Raw genomic sequence first — 26535 nt, 5'->3', positions numbered from 1 at the left:
AATTAGACACATGTGCAACTCTTGGGTATCTTTATTGAGGAAACGTTTCGCCACACAGTGGCTTCATCAGTCCATACAAAGGAGAATCTTGAAGAACAGGAGGAGAATGAGGTAATCAGTCCCTCAACCTTGAGTCGATGTGGTCAGTCCATCAATCTTGAATAGAATACGGCATACGTGCTGAGAAGGAGCTTATAAACCGTTGGCAGGAGAGGTGCAGCAGTCATAGGTCATGTAACATTTGTTCAATGTTGAAGTAGGTCGTGCCCAAGAATTAGGCAAGCGAAGAATTCCCAAGTATTAAGATCCCAAGAAGTTGCAGTGTCTGACAGGTTTGTAGATGGGAATTCTTCGCTTGCCTAATTCTTGGGCACGACCTACTTCAACATTGAACAAATGTTACACGACCTATGACTGCTGCACCTCTCCTGCCAACGGTTTATAAGCTCCTTCTCAGCACGTATGCCGTATTCTATTCAAGATTGATGGACTGACCACATCGACTCAAGGTTGAGGGACTGATTACCTCATTCTCCTCCTGTTCTTCAAGATTCTCCTTTGTATGGACTGATGAAGCCACTGTGTGGCGAAACGTTTCCTCAATAAAGATAACCAAGAGTTGCACATGTGTCTAATTTATCAACATGTCGGTTCTCTGAACCATTCATCTACAAACCTGTCAGACACTGCATCTTCTTGGGATCTTAATACTTGGGAATTCTTCGCTTGCCTAATTCTTGGGCACGACCTACTTCAACATTGAACAAATGTTACACGACCTATGACTGCTGCACCTCTCCTGCCAACGGTTTATAAGCTCCTTCTCAGCACGTATGCCGTATTCTATTCAAGATTGATGGACTGACCACATCGACTCAAGGTTGAGGGACTGATTACCTCATTCTCCTCCTGTTCTTCAAGATTCTCCTTTGTATGGACTGATGAAGCCACTGTGTGGCGAAACGCTTCCTCAATAAAGATACCCAAGAGTTGCACATGTGTCTAATTTATCAACATGTCGGTTCTCTGAACCATTCATCTACAAACCTGTCAGACACTGCAACTTCTTGGGATCTTAATACTTGGGAATTCTTCGCTTGCCTAATTCTTGGGCACGACCTACTTCAACATTGAACAAATGTTACACGACCTATGACTGCTGCACCTCTCCTGCCAACGGTTTATAAGCTCCTTCTCAGCACGTATGCCGTATTCTATTCAAGATTGATGGACTGACCACATCGACTCAAGGTTGAGGGACTGATTACCTCATTCTCCTCCTGTTCTTCAAGATTCTCCTTTGTATGGACTGATGAAGCCACTGTGTGGCGAAACGTTTCCTCAATAAAGATACCCAAGAGTTGCACATGTGTCTAATTTATCAACAGTCTCTGCTTCCTTTCAGTGAGCCATGACTCGATCCATGAGAGCACTTTTCCCTCAGTGCCATGAACTGCCACTTTCTTTAACAGTCTTTGGTGCAGTACTCTATCAAAAGCCTTACTAAAATCTAAATAAACAATATCTAATTCTTTATCGTGATCGACAGCCTCAAAAGCTTTACTGAAAAAAAGTTAATAAATTAGTTTGACAAGAACGGCCTCTCGTGAATTCATTCTGAGTATCATTAATCAGACTATGCTTATCCAGATGGCTTCTTATGGTATAAATCTTGGTAATAAATACCGAAAAGTTGGTTTAGAAAGTCACGTAAGCAAACACTATGATCAAGGTCCCAGGACCGAAACGTTTTCTAATAAATATGTCACAGTGTTTGCTTACGTGTCTTTCTAAACCATGGCTTCTTATAAACTCAGCTATGATTGACTCTAGCAATTTGCTTACAACTGAGGTCAGGCTTATCAGGCGGTAATTTGACGGTAAAGACTTGTCTCCTGCTTTAAAAATAGGAATTACATTAGCCATCTTCCACATATCAGACACTACACCTGTCTGAAGAGATAAGTTAAAGATATTAGTTAAGGCAAAGGACTCAAGAGAATAAAAAGAGCAGTCATAGAGCCAGAAATGAATATGCACAGGTAAGAAGGGAGGCCCAATGACATTTCGAAAATGACAGCAGCGAAAGCCAAATCTGACCCAAGTTGCTGTGCAGCCACACCAGGAGGAAAACAATAGTCAAGGACCAGGTCAGATCAGGCTGAGGAAAGAAGGAAGGGAGATTACAGGAAACGACCGAGAAGCACGTGAAGAGCTTAACATGAGATTCATAGAAGTGTTCACAGAGGAGACAGAATGGACTCCAGAAAGGAGAGATGGGGTACACCATCAAGTGTTGGACACAATACATACAACCTAGGAAGAAGTGAAGAGGCTGCTAAGTGAGCTAGATACCTCAAAGGCGATGGCGCCGGATAACATCTCTCCATGGGTCCTGAAAGAGGGAGCAGAGGTGGTATGTGTACTACTAACAACAATCTTCAACACATCTATCAAAACAGGGTGACAGCCTGAGGTATGGAAAACAGCAAATGTAGTCCCAATTTTTAAAAAAGGAGACAGACACGAATCATTAAACTACAGACCAGTGTCACTGACATGTATAGTATGCAAAGTCATGGAGAAGATTATTAGAAGAGTGGTGGAGCACCTAGAAAGGAATGAGCTTATCAATGACAACCAGCAAGGTTTCAGGGACAGGAAATACTGTGTCACAAACCTACTGGAATTCTGTAACAGGGTGACTTCAGTAAGACAAGAAAGAAAAGTTTGGGCAGATTGCATTAATTTGGACTGTAAGAAGGATTTTGACACAGTTCCACACAAGAGATTAGTGCATAAGCTGGAGGACCAGGCAGGTATAACAGGGAAGGCACTGTATTGTATCAGGGAATGCCTGTCTGGAAGACATCAGCAAATCATGGTACGTGATAAGGTGTCACAGTGGGTGCCTGTGACGAGCGGGGTTCCACAGGGGTCAGTCCTAGGACCAGTGCTGTTTCTGGTATGTGTGAACGACATGACGGAAGGAATAGATTCAGAAGTGTCTCTGTTCGCAGATGATGTGAAGTTGATGAGAATTCAGTTGGACGAGGACCAGTTAGAACTCCAAAGAACATAAGATGTAATACTGCAGCAGGCCTACTGGCAAATAGGAGGCAGGTCCAAGTCTTTTACTGGCTTAAGAAAATGCCCTAACCTAGTCACGTCAAGTCAAATGCACTTAAGGAAGGAGCACGGCGTCTGACCTAGTAGTTCCACTCATCCACAACTCTACTACCAAACCAGCACTCTCCTATATCCTTCCTCAATCTGAATTTTTTCAACTTAAAACCATTGCTGCAAGTCCTGCCTAGGCTAGAAACATTTACCTCACTATTAACACCCCCTTGATATATTCCTGTTTTCCATTTATACACCTTAGTCATATCCCCTGTAGCATGCAAAGAGTATGTAACCTTTATTCAGAGTATGTCAACATTCTCACATAGGCTATCTCTCAACCAGCAAACCAGGCACTAAGGTTCTGACAATCCAATGTGGCCCCATCATCAGATCAGTACCTAGGTTCAGTCAATCATAATGTGTATCTGGCAAATGTGAAGGTGACGTGGTTACCACTCACGTTTTCACCCTTGTCATTTTCATTCTCCTGATGGTTGAATCACGGTTGTCTCTTATCTCTTGGCTGCTACTCTGTCTTGACCACTGTGGTGCGCACTAATACCTATTTGCTGTACATAGTGTATATAGTGTACATACTTATGTTTATACTTGGTGAAGGAAAATACAATTCAAAGATTTTAGCTGTGTTTATGTCGTTCCAAGCTCCCTTTACATCCAGGATAACAGGCCGTAATTACCTGGGCCATAATATTCCCTCTCATTCTATGCCTTTCTAGAGAGCGCAGATTCAGGGCCCTCAGTCTATCCTCATAGGGAAAGGTACAGGGAGGGTACAGGAAAGGTATAGGGAACTTCTACCTCACTTTATTCACATGTGGGACTATAATGAACTCTTAGTGATCAAGACATTTCTCGAAATCAAGCATTCTGCTTTGCTTCCTGGTGGAAAATTGCCAAGCAGGGGAAATATGCTCTGTCAGCTTTTCCTTTGTAGCTGGGGGCAAGCGAGGTCTGGTGAGAGGCGTCATAGCTCATATTGCTTTTAGCCCAGCCACGGACAACATTAATGTCAGGATAACGAACAAAGAACACTGATCCGTGCATTTTTGTGCATAAAAGAATCTCAAAGAACACAGCATATTTACAGAGCAGTGAGAACAGCTTCTTTAGTGATATGACTGTGAACCATAGACAAATCTTGATAAACAGTGTAAACAACGAGTGTTGCGAATTTCCCAATGGAGTGGAAGACAGTGCGACATTCTTCAGAATACGTTTGTTTCAATCACGTCACTGATACCTGAGTGAACACATGGGTCCATTACAAATACCCAGGCAGGTCTAGTCATTGACGACACTAGTCACCCAGCTGCACAGCAGATAGCTAGTTTATTTTTTCTCTAGATATATGACCATACACTCAGTGATCCGAGGGCCATCGAGCCCACAGTAGTAATTTCAGCAGTCAGTTTCTGAGATATGCTGAATAACACCCCATAGGGGTAATTATAATTATACAATCCATCTCTTGACACAGCCCAATGGTGGTTACATTGACTACTCCAAGAACTTTTTGGCAGTGGCTGCAGAAGAGTTGAGTCATCAACAAGCTAAGTCCTATTACAGTTCACTTAAATGACTTTGCTTGTTTGTATGCTAAACTTCCACAATTGTCTTTTAAACATATTCCTGGGGTATCCTGGTAACATCTGCTGTTTTCAACCCTAATGCTGCAGCCTGATTGTTTTCCACAAACACCCATACCATCTATAATCTCTCAGTTTAATTTCCTACAAGTCATCAATGACCCCTCAATCGAATTGTCTAATGCAACCACTCCAGCCCCAGAGAGATGAGCCCCATCCCTTGCATACATATCACGTTTTCGAAAAAAATTGTCCCAGTTATCAACGAATGAGACTGCAAGTTTCTTGCAGTACCTGTTGTTGCACTTAGGGCAATAAGAAAGCCTGTTAAGCCCTTCAAACAACAAGGAATAGGAAAACATATTCTGCTCAAAACAAATTCATTCAAGAGTTCAATTTGAAATTATTTTTAGGTTTTTTCTGATATTTATTGAGTTGCTCAATAAACTGCAGAGGGGTTTTATACTATTTCTTTAAAAGGCAACGCTATAAAATATAACAATCATAAGATATTTACACTGAGATATTGACATAAACATTACAGCCTTTTTCTAGAATACATCTCAATGAGCATGGAGTCTTAATATGTTTAAATTCACTAGCACTTTACGTTTATCCGAGCATAAGTATCCACTACTCTCATCCAATTTGCAATGGTCTCCACCAAAACACTTAATACACATATCGATAGTCTCCACACTTCATACACATATTGGCACTCTCAATATGAAATGAGTTCGTTGATGCAACTGAATGCGAGGGGTAACTCCTTGAACTCTTCACACTAAAGACACTGGAATGCTTCCTGAGGATACAGTGACACTCAAGAGCGCCTTGATGCAGCCATCCGCACTCCATCCAAGGAACTCTGGTACAAGGCCAACCAGTGTTGGAGGATCATGAAGGAAGCTCAATAGGGGTCCGAGGTTAGCTCCAGTAAGCAAGGTGTGACTCTCTTCACAGATGATGGTGAACTGTGTTGTCTATGAGAGACCAGCTGATGACTGAGTGAGGTCAACCCTCACAGCCCCAACATTGGGTGTGATGACGGTGACTCACAGTGATACAGCAGTCACCGGCAGGTGAACCAGTGAGCCCATAGTTAGCCAAACATGTTTCCCTTGTGGCGAGCCAACCACAATTCTCAAATATGAAATGTGAATGTTGCATCCTACCTAAGACATAGCTATATCACATAATAATATAAAGTAAGATACTTTCATCTTAGCTAATAATGGAAATATCTCCAATAAACAATTATGATAAAATATGCAAATTATTAAAGATACAAAATGTTTAAATAACCAGATTAATTCAGGGTTTGCAACACCTGTCTAGCCAGCAATTTATACCAACTGCTCTAGACATCCATTCATTGCCCACTCCCCTTCTAGGCAAGATGCTACATATGATTGGGATCCCTCCCATAGACCTGACTATATCTATGGCTGACCTGTACTTATCCAGCAATTCCTGTCTCCTGCTCTTCCTGATGTCATTTCCACCATCACTAAGACAGATAATGGGCTTGTTCCCATTACCTGACATAATATTATCCAAAATGCTGACTATGTCACCAACACCAGCTCCTGGGAGGCACACTCTCTTCCTGACATTCCTATTTATGGAATCAATAACTGGCGAGGCAATTCGTAGCCATCTTGAAAGGCATAAATTGTTAAATGAATCTCAACACGATTTTACTAAGGGGCGTTCCTGTCTTACGAATTTACTAACTTTTTTCACTAAGGTGTTTGAGGAGGTAGATCATGGTATGGTAATGAATATGATATTGTGTATATGGACTTCAGTAAGGCTCTCGATAGAGTTCCACATCAGAGGGTATTGAGGAAACTTAAGGCACACGGAATAGGAGGAGAAATTTTTTTCCTGGGTAGAGGCATGATCGACAAATAGGCAGCAGAGTGTTTGCATAAATGGGGAGAAATCAGAATGGGGGCACGTCACAAGTGGTGTTCAGCAAGGGTCAGTGTTGGGTCCGTTGTTGTTCACAATTTACATAAACGACATAAATGAGGGAATATATAGCAACATAAGCAAATTTGCTGATGACACAAAAATAGGCGGTCCAATTCATTCTAATGAGGACATTAGTATACTCCACTATGATTTGAATAGACTGATGCAGTGGTCGCAGAGGTGGCAGATGCAGTTTAATACAGACAAATGCAAAGTTCTAAATGTTGGACGGGACAATAACCATGCCGCTTATAAACCTGAATAGTGTAGATCTTAATACTACTGACTGCGGAAAAGATTTAGGAGTTCTGGTTAGCAGTAATCTGAAACCAAGACAACAGTGCATAAGTGTTCGCAATAAAGCTAACAGAATCCTTAGCTTCATATCAAGAAGTATAAATAACAGAAGTCTTCAGGCTGTTCTTCAACTCAATGCAGCCTTGGTTAGGCCTCATTTAGAATATGCTGCACAGTTCTGGTCACCATATTACAGAATGGATATAAATGCACTGGAAAACGTGCAGAGGATGATGACAAAGCTGATCCAATGTATCAGAAATCTTCCCTATGAGGATAGACTGAGGGCCCTGAATCTGCACTCTCTAGAAAGGCTTAGAATTAGGTGGGATATGACTGAAGTGTATAAATGGAAAACTGGAATAAATAAAGGGGATGTAAATAACGTGCTGAAAATATCAATATATTGTTTCATTCCATGGAACAATGCTCTTCTCCAGACTGAGGGACTGACCACCTCAAAACTTTAAGGGTGATGGACTGATTACATCTTCAAGTATCTTCTGCTTCTATCAACTTTTCTGTACTCGACTGAAGAAGCCTACTGTGTAGGCGAAACGTTTCGAAATAAAGATACCTATGTGTCTTACCTAACAACCTGTCGGTATTTTATACCATTTTAATGTTCAGAGAATAGGTGGTTGAACTCCATGTAGTAGTTGAGTCAGTTGGAGATTATTCTTTCGAAGACTTTGCCCGTGACTTCGAGTAGGGAGATGGGTCTGTAGTTCTCAGGGTTGCAGTTGTCCTTGTTTGGTTTGGTGATGAAGATCATCTTAGCTGTCTTGAAAGCCTCTGGGAAGTGACCCGATGCCAAGATGGCATTGTAGATATTCACCAGAGACATCTTGCAGTTTTGGGGGAGGTACTTTAGTTGTTTAGCTCTTATGCCTGATGGGCCAGGAGCCTGATGGGCCAGGACACTTCTCTGAGCGTGATTGGTCTGGTGAGGGGATGTTCGTCTTCGAGGGTAGTTGTGTCAATTGATGGTATGGGATGAAAGTCTTCTAGGTTCTCGTCACGCCAATGGTTGACCCACTGGTAGTGGATGTTGTTAAATCTTCTACTGTCGTTGTGTGAGAGAATGTTATCCCATACTTCGCCCATCAGCTTGGATGCTGAAGCTTCGCTTCAGCATCCTATTTTCCTCCTGAAGAAGTAGAACCTCCTTTTTCAAAGGGATCTGAACAGGCTGCAAGCCTGGTCCAGAAAGTGGCTCCTGGAGTTCAACCCCCACCAAGTGCAAAGTCATGAAGACTGGAGAAGGGCAAAGAAGATCGCAGACAGAGTACAGTCTAGGGGGCAAGAGACTACAAACCTCACTCAAGGGGTGAGTATAACACCGGGCACATCTGAAGTGCACATCAACCAAATAACTGCTGCAGCATATGGGCGCCTAGCGAATCTAAGAATAGCATTCCAACGTCTCAGTAATGAATTGTTCATGACCCTGTACACCGTGTATGTCAGGCTGTTATTGCTGGCCGCATGCAATCCAACGTACGAACCACAGCCCGGCTGATCCGGCACCGTCTTTAGGTATCTGTCCAGTTCCCTCTTGAAGACAACCAGGGGTCTTCCCGTAATGCCCCTTATTGCTGGTGGGAGGCTGTTGAACAGTCTTGGGCCCCGGACACTTATTTAGTTTTCTCTTAGTGTACCAGTGACGCCCCTACTTTTCACTGGGGGTATGTTGCATTGCCTGCCAAGTCTTTTGCTTTCGTATGGAGTGATTGCTGTGTGCATATTAGGGACCAGTCCCTCCAGAATCTTCCAGGTGTAGATTATGATATATCTCTCTCGCCTGCGTTCTAGTGAGTACAAGTCAAGTGCTTCCAGGTGCTTGGTGTTTGATGGAACTTATATGTGCAGTAAAGGTTCTCTGTACATTCTCTAGTTCTGCAATTTCACCTGCCTTGAATGGGGATGTTAATGTACAGTAGTATTCCAGCCTAGAGAGAATAAGTGATTTAAAAAGGATCATCAATGGATTAGTATCTCTTGTCTTGAATGTTCTCATTATCCATCCTATCAGTTTCCTAGCAGATGTGATAGTGGCACGGTTGTGGTCCTTGTAGGTGAGGTTTTCGGACATTACCACACCCAGGTCCTTCACATTACTTTTCCGCTCTATTGTGTGATTGGAGTTTGTAGTATACTCAGTCCTAGTTATTATTTCCTCCAGTTTTCCATAACGGAGTAGTTGGAATTTGTCTTCATTGAACATCATATTGTTCTCTGTTGCCCATTGGAAAACTTGGTTTATATCTTCTTGGAGCTTTGCCGTGTCCTCAATGGATGGCATTCTCATGCAGACCCTAGTATCGTCTGCAAAAGATGATACAGTGCTGTGGTTTACATCTCTGTCTATGTCTGATATGAGAATAAGGAACAGGATAGGTGCGAGTACTGTGCCTTGTGGGACAGAGCTCTTCACTGTGGCAGCATCTGACTTAACTCTGTTTACCCCTACTCTTTGTGTGCAATTGGTTAGAAAGTTGAAGATCCATCTGCCCCTTTGCCGGTTATCCCTTTAGCACGAATTTTGTATGTTATTACACCATGGTCGCACTTGTCAAAGGCTTTTGCAAAATCTGTGTATACTACATCCGCATTCTGTTTGTTTTCCAGTGCATCTAGGACCATATCATAGTGGTCAAGCAGTTGCGAAAGGCAGGAGAGACCTGCTCTGAAACCATGTTGCCCTGGGTTGTGCAATTTTTGGGAGTCCAGGTGGTTTGCTATCCTGCTTCTTAGAACTCTTTCAAAGATTTTTATTATGAGGGACGTTAAAGCTATTGGTCTATAGTTCTTAGCTACTGCGTTGCTGCCACCTTCATGGAGTGGGGCTATATCTGTTGTTTTTAGTGACTGGAATCTTGCCTGTGTCTAAGCTCCTTCTCCATAGCATACTTAGGGCCCGTGAGAGGGGTTTCTTTCAGTTTTTAATGAACAACGAGTTCCACGAGTCTTGGCCTGGGGCTGAGTGTGTGAGGGAAAAGTTCAATAGATAGGAGTAGCGAGGGAGTATACAGTAACAATAGTTTCATTGCCGGCTACTTGTTAAGGTAGGGTAAGTCGAGCTCCCGCTATTCCCGCCTTTTCTCCCCCACCCCTAAAGTGATAGTTTGATTGCCGGCTGCTTGTTAAGGTAGGGTCAGTCTAGCTCCCACTATCCCTTCCCCTCCTTCTTCCCCCCCCCGAAAGGTGACGTGTGGGGCTCCAGTCCAAACAGTAATCACTAGACTCACAGCTCCCAGCACTACTGTAAGTACATGCCTGCCTTGTATTCTAGTGGATTTATTGGTTGAAAGCTTCACTTTTGACCAATAATAAACTTAGTCATTTCAGTCTTGCTCTAAGGTGACTGTTGTAATAATCACCACATCTTTTAGGTATTGTACTTATCATGGAGAGTGATTTCTTAAGCAGTGGGTAACATGTCTATCTTTCCAGCTTGAATGACAGAGAGGGTCACCTGTCAATCAACGAGTAGAATTGATGGAGATGGACTAACGTCCTGAGACTTCCCCTTTTTGGATTTAATTACCTGTGCACCTGTATGAAATTGCAGGACGTAACCCCTCATCACTGCAGCGGTAAAGAACCTGCTTTCCTGTCATCAGGATAGAATACTCACGGCTATACTGTGAAGAATGAACCGGTGGGTTGTAACCAACACCTGCGACCCCTCCCCCCCCCATCATCAGCAACTGCTACGATTTCAACAACACTCAGTGTCACCAACACCAGACACCCCTATATTTATTAGCGTTGAGTTCAAATGTTATTTTATTCATTTAATTTTTCATTTTTCTTTCAAATAGGATTTACCTGTCATGTTTTATTGTTTTATGTTTGTTTTAATAAATAATAAAGTGTTTATCTTTGTGAATTATTATTTCTTTTTATATTCATTAATTTTCCTGAGGAGGAGCCAGCCTTGGTAATACTGTCTGAAGTTGTTACAGGGCTGAGTAAGCCTTCACAGAGTGCATGGGCATGTCGTCGATGGCTTTCTCAAATTCTAGTGGACTTAGGGTTATGTCATAAATCTAGCCTACATTGGCAGGGTTTTGAGGCTCATTCATGAAAAAATTGTTTGGATTGTCTATCTTTAAACTGGTTAGTGGCTAGCTGAACACTGAGTTATACTGCGATTTCAGTATCTCGCTCATTTCTTTGTTGTCGTCTGTGTAGGATCCGTCTTGTCTGAGCAGGGGGCCTATACTAGAAGTGATTTTAGACTTTTTTTTGGCATATCAGAAGAAATATTTCGAATTTCTTTCAATTTCTGGAAGTATTTCTTCAATCACAGCGGAACAGTCTGGGAAGTGATGTAGTGGAGGCAGCTTTAAGAAGAGGTATGATAAAGCTCATGGAGCAAGAAAAGTGACTTAGTAGCGACCAATGAAGAGGCGGGGCCAGGAGTTGTGGAACCTGCAACCACAACTAGGTGAGTACAATTTCAAAAAATAGATAAACCTGGTCACTCCATTAGACCCATACCATTTCATCCCATACCTGCAGATGGAGAAGCCTTTCCTGAGCTAATTATTGACTGTGTGGGACAATTACCAAAAGCAAAGTAAGGTAACAAGTATTTGTTCACAATCATGAACAAAGTTACTAGATATCGGGAAGCAATCCAAATGTATAGTATAAATACTAAGCCATTCTTAAACCTTATACTAAATTTATTACCTATTTTGGAATTCCAAAGTCTACCCAAAGTGACCAGGGTACTAATTTTACAGCAAAATCATTCAGTGAAGCTTTAACTAGGCTGGGTATTAATTACCAACTATTTATTGACAGCCTATCATTCTCAGTCACAGGGCGCCTTGGAAAGATTTCACTGAACTTTAAAAGCTATGATGAGAACCTTTCGCATGCATTTTCATACAGACTGGGATGAATCACTTCCTCTGTTGCTGTTCATAATGAGAGAAACTGTTCAGGAATCTATAGGTTACAGCCCATTTGAGCTAATCTTCTGGCCCAATGCGAGACGTCCCCTACGAGTACTCGAGGAAGGATGGATGGGAGAAGATGCCTGCAAAGCATTCTATAGTCCTCAAGGTTGCAGGTGGTGGTACACTGGCTCTTGCATTTTACTTTTTTGGTTATGCATTTTGTTTCATTGATTCACTTACTCTTACAATACTGTACATATTGTAAATAGTGTACCTATTGTAAATACTAGTTTGTCTATTTGATGAAGGAAATTCAAGTCATGTACTGCTGTTGAGTTTTGATTGCTCCACTTTCCTATTACAACCAGGCGCGTGGGCCATACTACACCTGTGTTAGCAAGATGGGGCGTGACCAGGAGCCGGAGCTGGTCGTAATATCTTTCAGATTGTCTCTTGTATCGCTTTTAGCAGTGCGTGATCCTTGTTATCGCTTTCAGCATTGTGTGTATCATGCAAGTGATACTGTGCTGTTACTACATGTTACATATATTGCAAACAGCGTTTTCTTGTAGTGGGTTATGCCAGCAACACGTGTTAGGCAAGTGGTGTCTGAGTATACTCTACTAAATTAGCCCAGACTGTCTCTACAGAGCTGCTGGCGAATTGTTTGTTCCATTGAAATAGAATATCAACGAACTCTTACTGCCGCTCAGCTTCGTGAAAGTATTCGCAACAAATTTAAGGCTGAAGAAAATAATATGGCGTACCAAACTAAGATCTATGCTACTGCAGGCTTCGGTTCCTTTGTAATGTGGGAATCAGACCAGTAATTTTGTGAAACAGGTGGAGAATCGGGTTTGTCTTAGGGCGAGTCAACTTCGTTGGTGCTAGAGTTGGCCAAACTCAACAGCAGCATATGACTTGTATTTCCTGCACTAAATAGACATGCTGGTATTTAGAGTATGTACACTATTTACAATATGTACAGTAATGTAGGAATAAGTGTACACCATGGTGAACCAAGGAGGCAAAATGCAAGAGCCAGAGAATGCACCATGTATGACCAGCAGCCCTAGACAAGTCTGCCAATTCGTGTGTCACAAGTGAACCATACTGCTTCACAGCTTTGGCAGACTTATCTATAATGACCAGTGAACCAAGGTACTAATATAACGATGGTGCCTCTGTTGATCGTTAAATCCTTAGCACCTGGTTCACTGGTCAGTAGGCAGCCTAAACGGGAATGTGACATACACCGAATAAAATATAACATACTTGTGATGAATGGTTTGAAAAACCGACAAGTTGAAGATTGAGACACTTATGCAGCATATGGGAATCTTTATTCAGGAAACGTTTCGCCACACAGTGGCTTCATCAGTCCAATACAAAGAGGAAGGCGTAAGGAGAGGAGGAGTATGAGGTAATCAGTCCCTCAGCCTGGAGTCGATGTGTTCAGTCCATCAATCTACAATCTATAACATACTTGTAGCATGCCATATGCAACTACTGTGACAATTCACTGTGGCAACATTGCACTCTCCAGGAGCATTGTCAAACCAATACAAACAATAAGGGAACAGAGTGAGTGAGGTGCAAAGCATATTATAATCGTTGTAGGTAATAGTAGTACTAATTTTGGCGGTAATAGTATTGGTAGTTGCAATACTTGTGGTGGTGGCAGTAGCAGCTATGTGACGGAAGGGCTTGTTTTGATGAGAATTTTTGCTAATACTTTAGAGATGGTGAAGATGCCTTCATTCTATTTGTTTTAGAGACAGCGATTAATGATGATTCAAGGCATTTAAGTCTAAGGAAATTGTGTTCTTTAATCACTTGTCGGACGTCGATGAATTTCATAAAGTGGTTGGCGGAATTCTGGTGTTGTACTCACCATCTCTAAAGTATGGTGTCCCATAGCTCGATCGCTAGCGCACTCAGCTCAAACACTGAGGTTCTGAGATCGAATCCCTGGTACGGCTGGAAAACATTAGGACTTGGGTCACATCCTGAGACAAAACTGACCTAATTTTCCCGAAATGCTCTGCATAACAAGCGGCTTTCTGTATAGTAGTATGTCATTGATGTCAGCTACGCCTGTATATCTTGTACATGTACTTGAAGAAATAAAGATATTACTACTTATTTATTATTTATTAGCAAAGAATTCTTCTTAAAACAATAAACCCCGGGATCACATAGCTGCTACCACTACTACTCTTACTGCCTACAACGATTATGTTATCCTCTGCTCCTCAATCTATACCTATATAAACCCTCTGTGTCCTTGCATTGTTTGTACGTCACCTCCAGGTCTCACGGAGTCGCACATAAACAGTCCGAGACAGGCACAAGGAAGCATATGACTTCCGAAAGGAAGAGGTCAAGATGTTTCAAGGGCTCAACCGAGGACTTGGATTTGGCAATGTGGGGCGCAGTTCTGCTGAACATAAGAACATAAGAAAGAAGGAACACTGCAACAGGCCTACTGACCCATGCGGAGCAGGTCCATGTCCCCCCCCCCCCCCGGATAAGCCCAATGACCCCCCCGGATAAGCCCAATGACCCCCCGATAAGCCCAATGACCCACCCAGTCTGGTCACCGCCACTCAAGGATGGAGCACGGCACCAGACCCAGCAGCACAAGCTAGTCAGGTCCAACTCTCACCCACCCATGCCTACTCATGTATTTATCTAACCTATTTTTAAAACTACACAACGTTTTAGCCTCAATAACTGTACTCGGGAGTTTGTTCCACTCATCCACAACTCTATTACCAAACCAGTGCTTTCCTATACCATTCCTGAATCTGAATTTTTCCAACTTGAAACCATTGCTGCAAGTCCTGTCTTGGCTGGAAATTTTCAGCACGCTATTTACATCCCATTTATTTATTCCTGTTTTCCATTTATACACCTCGATCATATCCCCCCTAATTCTATGCCTTTCGAGAGAGTGCAGATTCAGGGCCCTCAGTCTATCCTCATATGGAAGATTTCTGATACATGGGATCATCTTTGTCATCCTCCTCTGTACGTTCGTTTTCCAGAGCATTTATATCCATTCTGTAATACGGTGACCAGAACTGAGCAGCATAGTCTAAATGAAGCCTAACCAAGGATATATAGAGTTGAAGAACAACCTGAGGACTTCTATTATTTATACTTCTAGATATGAAGCCAAGAATTATGTTAGCTTTATTGCGAACACTAATGCACTGTTTTCTTGGTTGTAGATTACTGCTAACCAGAACTCCCAAATCCTTTTCGCAATCATTAGTATTAAAATCTACATTATTTAGTTTATATGTAGCATGGTTATTTTCCTGTCCAACATTTAGAACTTTGCATTTGTCAGTATTAAACTACATCTGCCACTTCTCCGACCATTGTATCAGTCTATTCAAATCATCCTGGGGTGCTCTAGTTTCCTCATTAGAATGAATTGGACAGCCTATTTTGGTGTCATCAGCAAATTTGCTTATGTCGCTATTTATTCCCTCATCTATGTCGTTTATGTAAATTGTGAACAACAACGGGCCCAACACTGACCCCTGAGGAACACCGCTTGTGACGTGCCCACATTCTGATATCTCTCCATTTATGCAAGCTCTCTGCTGCCTATTTGTCAGCCATGCCTCTACCCAGGAAAAAATTTCTCCTCCTATTCCGTGCGCCTTTAGTTTCCCCAATAGCTTCTGATGTGGAACTCTATCGAAAGCCTTACTGAAGTCCATATACACAATATCATAAACCATACCCCGGCCGGGATTGAACCTAGCTCAAGTCCCTTCACTGCCGTGAAGGGACTTGAGCTAGAGTTCCTCACGGCCACGCTAGCTGGAGATTCGTCTGTAAAAACTTGCATTTGTGGTCACAGTGGTGCCTGTGCTAACCTTCCTATGGTGTAGAAATATACCTAGTTGGACGAATCTTATTGTGACTAGCTGGTCTAGTGGCTAAAGCGACGGGATGGAGTTTTGAGACTCTCTGACCGCGGGTTCAATCCCGGCCGGGGTATGGTTTGTTTGCAATCGTGTCATTACGATTTCGTGAGTCACACAATATCATACTCATTACCATGATCTACCTCCTCATACACCTTAGTCCCTCCCAAGAAGCTCATTGCTAGTAATCCCTTCCTTAAATCTCTTGTTAGAGCAACTGCTCAAGAAGAAATTTCTCACCTAGCTGGTAGTAACAAGTTATCACAAGTTATATACACTGATGGATCTAAACAGGAGTCTTCTGGCAGGGCTGCATCTGCTCTTGTTGCCACCTCCCTAGTTAAGAACGATAATAAATTTGTTGAGTTAGGCATAAGAATTAACAACTGGGCGTCTACACTGCAAACTGAATTGTTTGCAATCCTAATGGCGCTAAAGCTAACCTATGACACTGAGCTTGACTCTATCATCATTACTGATTCTATGTCATCACTGAAGGCTCTTGACTCATATAATGACTCCAACAACATGCTCATTGGGGAAGCCAGGTATAGATACTCAAAAATTAGGGACAAAGGAATTAATGTACAATTGCTATGGATCCCATCACACATTGGATTACTCCTTCATGATAAAGTTGATATGTTAGCCAAGAAGAGTATCGAGAAGGAGAACGTAGAATATAACTTTGGTATAACTGTGTCTAGCATTAGGAATAATATTAGGAGAGAAGTAAATAATGAAAATGATTGTTATAGGAATGCAGTTAGAAGCCTGAGTAGATCTATAACCCACTATGATAACATGAACGTAGATAAGTATGTTTATGGAGCAACTTGCAATGTGAACAGACTGACTGATGTTGTAGTGGCCAGGCTTAGGCTTGGTTACAAGTACTTCTGGCAGTTTGGGAGACACACAGATGATGATCAAACTAAATGTAAATTATGTGATCAGGCATATGGTCACTCTCTTGAACACTATGTGCTTAATTGTCCACTTATTGAGGAATACAGAGACAGACAGTATAATAACCTATGTGACATGTCAAGATATCTTATTAATGAAAATAAGATACCAGATATACTAAGCAAATTTCCTAAATTTGCTTGTAACAGATAAGTGAACTATAGATATGTAGATATAAATCCATATGTATTCCTGTTAACCCTTTGGGGCCTAGTTCCTAGGCCTTTTGTGTATCCATATGCTCTCGCGCTACCGTCCACAGGATGGATATGGGGTGCACAATAAACTAGCCACTTCGGTGGCAAAATCTCTAATACACCTTAGTGAAAAAAGTTAGTAAATTCGTAAGACAGGAACGCCCCTTTGTAAAACCGTGTTGAGATTCATTACTCAATCTGTGCCTGTCAAGATGGCTACGAATTGCTTCGGCAATTATTGATTCCATAAATTTTCCCACTACGGAGGTAAGACTTATTGGTCTATAGTTCGAGGCCAAGGACCTGTCACCTGCCTTGTAAATAGGTATTACATTTGCCATTTTCCACTTATCAGGCACTATGCCAGTTTGTAGTGATATGTTAAAAAGATTAGCCAAAGGTATGCTAAGTTCCTCTTTACATTCCTTTAACACCCTTGCAAACAGTTCATCAGGGCCTGGGGATTTATTAGGTTTTAGTTTCTCTATTTTTCTGAAGACCATGTCACTAGTTACCACAATCGTACATAGTTTATTATCCTGTTCTACATAATCTATTATTTCAGGAATATCGCTAGTATTTTCCTGGGTGAAAACTGAGAGGAAGTAGGTATTGAGAATTTCACACATCCTTATCACTGTCAGTGATCTGACCAGAGTTACTGTTAAGTGGGCCAATCTTGTCCCTAATCTTACTTCTGTATTCCTGAAAGAACCCTTTTGGGTTAGTCTTTGAATCCCTTGCGACCTTAGCCTCATAATCTCTTTGTTTTTCTTATTACTTTCTTTATTTCTCTCTTTAATATATTGATTTCTTAACTGCCCATCCCCTCTTTTGATACGCCTATATATACCTCTCTTTTGACCAATGAGATGTTTTAATCTATTGTTCATCCATTTGGGATCATTTTTGTTAGATCTAATTTCCCTACTCGGAACAAAAGTCGTCTGGGCAGCTAGAACTATGCTCTGGAAAACGTCATATTGGCAACCAAGATCACCTACCTGACCCATAGTCAGGACATCCCAGTTTAGCCCACCCAGGTAATTTTTCAGTCCCATGAAGTCGGCCAAGTGAGAATCTGGGACAGAGATTTGATTGCAGTTATCTGGGTAATTCCATGATATATTGAAACTAAGTGATTTGTGATCACTTTCCCCAAGCTCATCATTAACCTAAAGATTATTAATTAGTGAATCTTTGTTGGCAAGAACCAAGTCAAGCAGATTGTTTCCTCTAGTTGGTTCTGTCACAACCTGTTCTAAAAAGCAATCCTGAACCGTATCAAGAAAGTCACTAGACTCAAGATTTCCTGTCATATTGTTCCAATCAACTTGTCTAAAGTTAAAATCTCCCATTATCACAACATTTTCATATCTAGATGCCTTATAAATTTCATCCCAATACAGCTTACTGCCCTCCCTATCAAGGTTTGGGGGCCTATAAATCACACCCAAAATTAATTTGCCACGCCCCTCAAGACCACTCGCTGGACTCCCTGGGCTCTTGGGACAGTGATACAAGTGAAATCAGCCTTGCCAGCGAGATTGGTGTGAAGAAATACCCTTCCCTACCACAGAAATACCGTATGGCAAAGGTTGGCAGGAAGTTATATCTTCAAAGTCCAAGGGGAGGCATAGTGTTTCTTCGCTAACTGGTCAAGCTAAAATATCCATAAGCAACAAATTCAGACTCATCAACAGAGGACACCATGACACCGCGTATGCTCCTATAATTTCCCTGGAGTGAAAATATGATCTGAAGATATCAGTGTCCCCAAATTTAAAAAGGAGAGTTTATTCTCACTCCCCGCAACAAAGAATTCTGGGGTACTGTAGAAGGTGAACGACCTTGAATTACCACTTGTTCTCACAGAACTAAAATCCACAGAGCCGGTAACAAAAGGCGTTCTAATGTGCTATCTGATAGACAAGCCTCTCGATGCAATCAATGGCAACAAAAACATTCTGAAAGTTGAGTGGCTCTAAGCCAAGTAGGACGGCAACGTGCCTATGAGGCAGGTCCTGATCCAGCATAGAGGACGTCTCGCAGCACAAATGGATCTGGGTTGCTGGGGGACATACCAAGGTTAAGATGTACAACCCAGAACCTTCAAGGTGTTTCAGGTGCCAGAGGTACAACCACCTTAGCGCTGTTTGGCAGTTTAAAGAAGTATGCGGCATTTGCACGAGTCTCACCCAACCAAGGATTGCTTTGATAAATTTAAGAAAAGTGAAGCTACAGAATCTAGATGTTCAAATTGTGGCGAGAAGCGTCAGATTTTTTTTTTTACACAGTTTGACAAGGTTAGGGTAAGGGTTCCTAACTTTATTTACAAGCTAAGAGTTGTTTCCTACAGCAGCTCATTTGAGAGCCATTTTATTGTTATAAGACATACAAGTAGGGGAACAAGATGAAGTTGGAGCCATCTGTGGGCCAGCAATTTCAGTTGATCAACTGAATTTATTTCGCTGATATCATTATGTTCTACGAACATGTTCCAGACTCAAGTCATCGTAGGAATAAATGATCTCAGATGTACCTACTGCCAGAGTGAAGCTGCTGCATGCTGCCCGTCTTGTGGTGTAGAATATCGCATCTCGCTATCCTTAGAGTAGAGCCAAGTGTGGTACTTTGATGATATTGGCCTTGTTTGGAACCTGTACTGCCTGGAGAGGTTCTACCATGTCAAGGCACCAGGGAGGTTCTGGACAGGCACCTAAAGTCAGTACCTGACCAGCTGGGCTGTGGTTCGTATGTCGGTTTATGTGTGGCTAACAGTAACAGTCTGGCTGATCAGGCCCTGATCCAAGGCCTGGTCACTGACTGGGCTGCAGGGGTGTTGACTCCCGAAACCCTCTCCAGGTATACTCCGGGTCCCCACTTAGGGTCATTTTGGTCTCCTTGATTCCTTGCCTGACGCTGTGCTGTTTACTCCTATTTTGAGCAATATTGCTGTTCTGTAAATGTATTGTCATACTGTCCATATTGCATGGCACATCCTCCCTAAAAGGTATAAAACTCCCATATAATTGAAATTGAGATCAGCAATTCGAATTTCTGACTACAACAGTGCGCAGAGGCCAGAACAATGTAGGTTGAGAGTTGAACTCGGGACGGGAGATATAGAGTGTCTCACGACACACAACCTTTGAAAACATCAAATATCACTAAGTCTAAATAATGCTCTGTAAACTGAGCTGCACAGTATTATGAGAAGCTGGTCTTGGCTCACCAATGGAGACATACTCTACCGAAAACAAGAGTCTAAATAACATGAGTTGAAGAAAACAGCATTCTCCCAAACAGAGAAATGGTGAGGAGGTGTTTCCTCTGTGAGGAACAATACTGGAGGAAGAGAGAGAGAGAGAGAGAGAGAGAGAGAGAGAGAGAGAAAGAGAGAGCAAGGTATGCCTAGCAGAGACATTGTTGGGTGACTAGTGCCAGCTTATGCCAGGCACCAACCACGAAACAAGCAGGCAGGTAGTTTGCAGTATTGGCAGCCAATCGAAATTCTCATTCGATGAGCACAATGAGAGGTGTAGTTGTTACAGTCTACTTGCGTGCATAAACTAATATAAGTCATTAGATTTTCATTTTAGCTATTAAGAAAATCAGCACCAAAAATTATATGAAAAAGAAATATGTACATAATATATATGGCACCACTATCTGCGAGGACTGTACAGAGGTTAATGATGAGGTTGGGTAAAGTGATCACAAATCACTCATTCTCAATATAACGTAATTACCTTAATAACTACAGCCAAGTCAGTGTCACCGACTTCTGTTTGACCGATTTCATAGGAATGAGAAATTACCTGAGTGGAGTGAGCTGCATTGTTTTCTCTGGACTGCATCGCAATGCAGAGAAAACAAAGGCTTCCAGACAGAATTCCATATTAGGAAATAGGAAGCATTTAAGGCCTGTAGCACCTGGCCGTAAAAACGTCAGCAATATACAGCAATCGAGAGAGTAAGATTAGGGTAAGACAAACACAGCAGGGGTAGATTTCTTTGCCCATGTATTAATTCACTATTTATTTACAATATTTACAGTGCTATCATAACAAGTTAGCAGTATTATTATGAAATAAACAAGAGTCATTCAAAGCAATAAGTGGTTTAAACAGGTAGGCGAAAGTCTGCCTTTAAGCGTGCTCTCTCTTAATTGGTGGATTAAACTGGACAATAAAGGGGCCCCAGAACTGCTATAATCTGAATTGTTAATTCACTGGTCGAGAGAGCATGCCAATAGTTGTGTAAAAAATGCTTGATAAAATGTAATATACTCTGTGCACACAGCAATTGACAGAATAGTGTATTTGTACAGGAGTGAGTGTACCAGCAGAAGTGTCCCCAGCAGCGTTGATGTCACTACCCAGCACACAGTGGGTGACGCTCAAGCTGACTGATGTGAGTGATGCTTTAGTGAGTCATGCCTGTAATGTGGCCCAGGAGCTACAACCACCAGAAGGGTGAGTCCTTCACTGTTGTTCTTACGTATCTTTCAGTGTTTATGTACCTGGTGCTGAGTACTGAGAGTGACACTGGAGTGACACTGGTGTGAGTGACACTGGAGTGACACTGGTGTGAGTGACACTGGAGTGACACTGGTGTGAATGACACTGGAGTGACACTGGTGTGAATAACACTGGAGTGAGTGACACTGGTGTGAGTGACACTGGAGTGACACTGGTGTGAATAACACTGGAGTGAGTGACACTGGTGTGAATGACACTGGAGTGACACTGGTGTGAATAACACTGGAGTGAGTGACACTGGTGTGAGTGACACTGGAGTGACACTCGTGTGAGTGACACTGGAGTGACACTGGTGTGAGTGACACTGGAGTGACACTGGTGTGAGTGACACTTGAGTGACACTGGTGTGAATAACACTGGAGTGAGTGACACTGGTGTGACACTGGTGTGAGTGACACTGGTGTGAGTGACACTGGAGTGACACTGGAGTGAGTGACACTGGAGTGAATGACACGGGTGTGAATGGCACTGATGTGAGTGACACTGGTGTGAGTGACACTGGTATGAGTGACACTGGTGTGAGTGAAACTGGTGTCACACTGGTGTGACACTGGTGTGAGTGACATTGGTATGAGTGACACTGATGTAAATGATACTAGTGTGAGTGACACTGGTGTGAGTGACAATGGTGTGAGTGACACTGGTGTGAAACTGGTGTGAGTGACATTAGTGTGAGTGGCATTGGTGTGAGTGACACTGGTGTGAAGCTGGTGTGAGTGACACTGGTGTGAATAACACTGGTGTGACTGACACTGGTGAGAATGGCACTGGTATGAATGACACTGGTGTGAATGACACTGGTGTGAGTGACACTGGTGTGAGTGACACTGGTCTGAATGACACTGGTGTGAATGACACTGGTGTGAGTGACACTGGTGTGAGTGACTCTGGTGTGAGTGACACTGGTGTGAATGACACTTGTGTGACACTAGTGTGAGTGACACTGGTTTGAATGATACTAGTGTGAGTGACACTGGTGAGTGACACTGGTGAGTGACACTGGTGTGAATGACACTGGTCTGAATGACACTGGTGTGAATGACACTGGTGTGAGTGACACTGGTGTGAGTGACTCTGGTGTGAGTGACACTGGTGTGAGTGACACTGGTGTGAGTGACACTGGTCTGAATGACACTGGTGTGAATGACACTGGTGTGAGTGACACTGGTGTGAGTGACTCTGGTGTGAGTGACACTGGTGTGAGTGACACTTGTGTGACACTAGTGTGAGTGACACTGGTTTGAATGATACTAGTGTGAGTGACACTGGTGAGTGACACTGGTGAGTGACACTGGTGTGAATGACACTGGTGTGAGTGACACTGGTCTGAATGACACTGGTGTGAATGACACTAGTGTGAGTGACACTGGTGTGAGTGACTCTTGTGTGAGTGACACTGGTGTGAATGACACTGGTGTGAGTGACACTGGTCTGAATGACACTGGTGTGAATGACACTAGTGTGAGTGACACTGGTGTGAGTGACTCTTGTGTGAGTGACACTGGTGTGAATGACACTGGTGTGAGTGACACTTGTGTGAATGAAACTGGTGTGAATGACACTGGTGTGAGTGACACTGGTGTGAGTGACACTGGTGTGAGTGACACTGGTGTGAGTGACACTGGTGTGAATGACACTGGTGTGAGTGACACTGGAGTGAGTGACACTGGTGTGAATGACACTGGTGTGACACTGGTGTGAATGACACTGGTGTGAGCGACACTGGTGTGAGTGACACTGGTGTGAGTGACACTGGTGTGAATGACTCTGGTGTGACACTGGTGTGACACTTGTGTGAATGACACTGGTGTGACACTAGTGTGAATGACACTGGTGTGAGTGACACTAGTGTGAGTGACACTGGTGTGAGTGACACTGGTGTGAATGACGTTGGTGTGACACTGGTGTGGCACTGGTGTGACTGACACTGGTGTGACTGACACTGGTGTGAGTGACACTGGTGTGAATGACACTGGTGTGAGTGACACTGGTGTGAATGACACTGGTGTGACAAGAATGTGAATGACACTGGTGTGAGTGACACTGGTGTGAATGACACTGGTGTGAGTGACACTGGTGTGAATGACACTGGTGTGACAAGAATGTGAATGACACTGGTGTGAGTGACACTGGTGTGAATGACACTGGTGTGACAAGAATGTGAATGACACTGGTGTGAGTGACACTGGTGTGAATGACACTGGTGTGACAAGAATGTGAATGACACTGGTGTGAGTGACACTGGTGTGAATGACACTTGTGTGAATGAGACTGGTGTGAATGAGACTGGTGTGAATGAGACTGGTGTGAGTGACACTGGTGTGAGTTGCACTGGTGTGAGTGACACTGGTGTGAGTGACACCGGTGTGAGTGACACTGGTGTGAGTGACACCGGTGTGAGTGACACTGGTGTGAGTGACACTGGTGTGAATGACACTGGTGTGAATGACACTGGTGTGAGTGACACTGGTGTGAGTGACACTGGTGTGAATGACACTGGTGTGAGTGACACTGGTGTGAGTGACACTGGTGTGAATGACACTGGTGTGAATGACACTGGTGTGAGTGACACTGGTGTGAGTTGCACTGGTGTGAGTGACACTGGTGTGAGTGACACCGGTGTGAGTGACACTGGTGTGAGTGACACTGGTGTGAGTTGCACTGGTGTGAGTGACACTGGTGTGAGTGACACCGGTGTGAGTGACACTGGTGTGAGTGACACTGGTGTGAGTTGCACTGGTGTGAGTGACACTGGTGTGAGTGACACCGGTGTGAGTGACACTGGTGTGAGTGACACCGGTGTGAGTGACACTGGTGTGAGTGACACTGGTGTGAGTGACACTGGTGTGAATGACACTGGTGTGAGTGACACTGGTGTGAGTGACACTGGTGTGAATGACACTGGTGTGAATGACACTGGTGTGAGTGACACTGGTGTGAGTTGCACTGGTGTGAGTGACACTGGTGTGAGTGACACCGGTGTGAGTGACACTGGTGTGAGTGACACCGGTGTGAGTGACACTGGTGTGAGTGACACTGGTGTGAGTGACACTGGTGTGAGTGACACCGGTGTGAGTGACACTGGTGTGAGTGACACTGGTGTGAGTGGCACTGGTGTGAGTTACACTGGTGTGAATGACACTGGTGTGAATGACACTGGTGTGAGTGACACTGGTGTGAGTGACACTGGTGTGAATGACACTGGTGTGAGTGACACTGGTGTGAGTGACACTGGTGTGAATGACACTGGTGTGAATGACACTGGTGTGAGTGACACTGGTGTGAGTTGCACTGGTGTGAGTGACACTGGTGTGAGTGACACCGGTGTGAGTGACACTGGTGTGAGTGACACTGGTGTGAGTTGCACTGGTGTGAGTGACACTGGTGTGAGTGACACCGGTGTGAGTGACACTGGTGTGAGTGACACTGGTGTGAGTTGCACTGGTGTGAGTGACACTGGTGTGAGTGACACCGGTGTGAGTGACACTGGTGTGAGTGACACCGGTGTGAGTGACACTGGTGTGAGTGACACTGGTGTGAGTGACACTGGTGTGAATGACACTGGTGTGAGTGACACTGGTGTGAGTGACACTGGTGTGAATGACACTGGTGTGAATGACACTGGTGTGAGTGACACTGGTGTGAGTTGCACTGGTGTGAGTGACACTGGTGTGAGTGACACCGGTGTGAGTGACACTGGTGTGAGTGACACCGGTGTGAGTGACACTGGTGTGAGTGACACTGGTGTGAGTGACACTGGTGTGAGTGACACCGGTGTGAGTGACACTGGTGTGAGTGACACTGGTGTGAGTGGCACTGGTGTGAGTTACACTGGTGTGAATGACACTGGTATGAGCGACACTGGTATGAATGGCACTAGTGTGAGTGACACTGGTGAGAGTGGCACTGGTGCGACTGACACTGGTGTGAATGACACTGATGTGACATTGGTGTGAATGACACTGGTGTGAGTGACACTGGTATGAATGGCACTAGTGTGAGTGACACTGGTGTGAGTGGCACTGGTGTGAATGACACTGGTATGAGTGATACTGGTGTGAATGACACTGGTGCGAGTGATACTGGTGTGAATGACACTGGTGCGAGTGATACTGGTGTGAATGACACTGGTGCGAGTGATACTGGTGTGAATGACACTGGTATGAGTGAGGTGGTCCAAGAGCTGCAGCCATCACGAGGGTTAGTCCTTCACTGTTGCTCTTGTGAACCTTAACAGCAGTGATGGTGTACATGTTGTTCTGTTTTTTTTTATTCTTGTTAAGCGCTAAACCCATGCGGGTTATTCATTGCAAGACGTGACGGAGACTTGATCCACCGTCTGCTGAGCGCCAGACAAATTACCTTAGTATATGTTCTCGTCCAGATGTTCATGTTGGTGTTGAGAGCAGTGACAGTGTTGGTGTTGGTGTTGGTGTTGGTGTTGGTGGTGGTGGTGAGAGCAATGATGGTGGTGAAGGTGTTGAAAGCAGTGACAGTGTTGGTGTTGGTGGTGGTGGTGAGAGCAATGATGGTGGTGAAGGTGTTGAGAGCAGTGACAGTGTTGGTGTTGGTGGTGGTGGTGGTGGTGGTGGTGAGAGCAATGATGGTGGTGAAGGTGTTGAGAGCAGTGACAGTGTTGGTGGTGGTGGTGGTGTTGGTGGTGGTGGTGAGAGCAATGATGGTGGTGAAGGTGTTGAGAGCAGTGACAGTGTTGGTGGTGGTGTTGGTGGTGGTGTTGGTGGTGGTGGTGAGAGCAATGATGGTGGTGAAGGTGTTGAGAGCAGTGACAGTGTTGGTGTTGGTGTTGGTGGTGGTGTTGGTGGTGGTGGTGAGAGCAATGATGGTGGTGAAGGTGTTGAGAGCAGTGACAGTGTTGGTGTTGGTGTTGGTGTTGGTGTTGGTGGTGGTGGTGAGAGCAATGATGGTGGTGAAGGTGTTGAGAGCAGTGATAG

The 26535-nt window shown here is 43.6% G+C and overlaps 1 protein-coding gene across 3 annotated transcripts in view; it reads left to right on the top strand.

Moving 5' to 3' along the window:
• The window catches only part of LOC128699059 (uncharacterized), a 128726-nt gene that overhangs the window by 85249 nt on the left and 16942 nt on the right, over positions 1-26535 (top strand). For all 3 annotated transcript variants that reach the window (XM_070090242.1, XM_070090243.1, XM_070090241.1), the window contains exon 4: positions 21373-21517. In XM_070090242.1, the coding sequence (XP_069946343.1) occupies positions 21373-21517 (145 nt within the window). The remainder of the gene's footprint in view (positions 1-21372; positions 21518-26535) is intronic.

This window comes from Cherax quadricarinatus, chromosome 31, assembly GCF_038502225.1.
Source record: "Cherax quadricarinatus isolate ZL_2023a chromosome 31, ASM3850222v1, whole genome shotgun sequence".
Lineage (NCBI taxonomy): Eukaryota > Metazoa > Arthropoda > Malacostraca > Decapoda > Parastacidae > Cherax > Cherax quadricarinatus.
The sequence above is the reverse complement of the archived record's forward strand: the minus strand, read 5'-3'. Positions and strand labels throughout refer to the sequence as shown.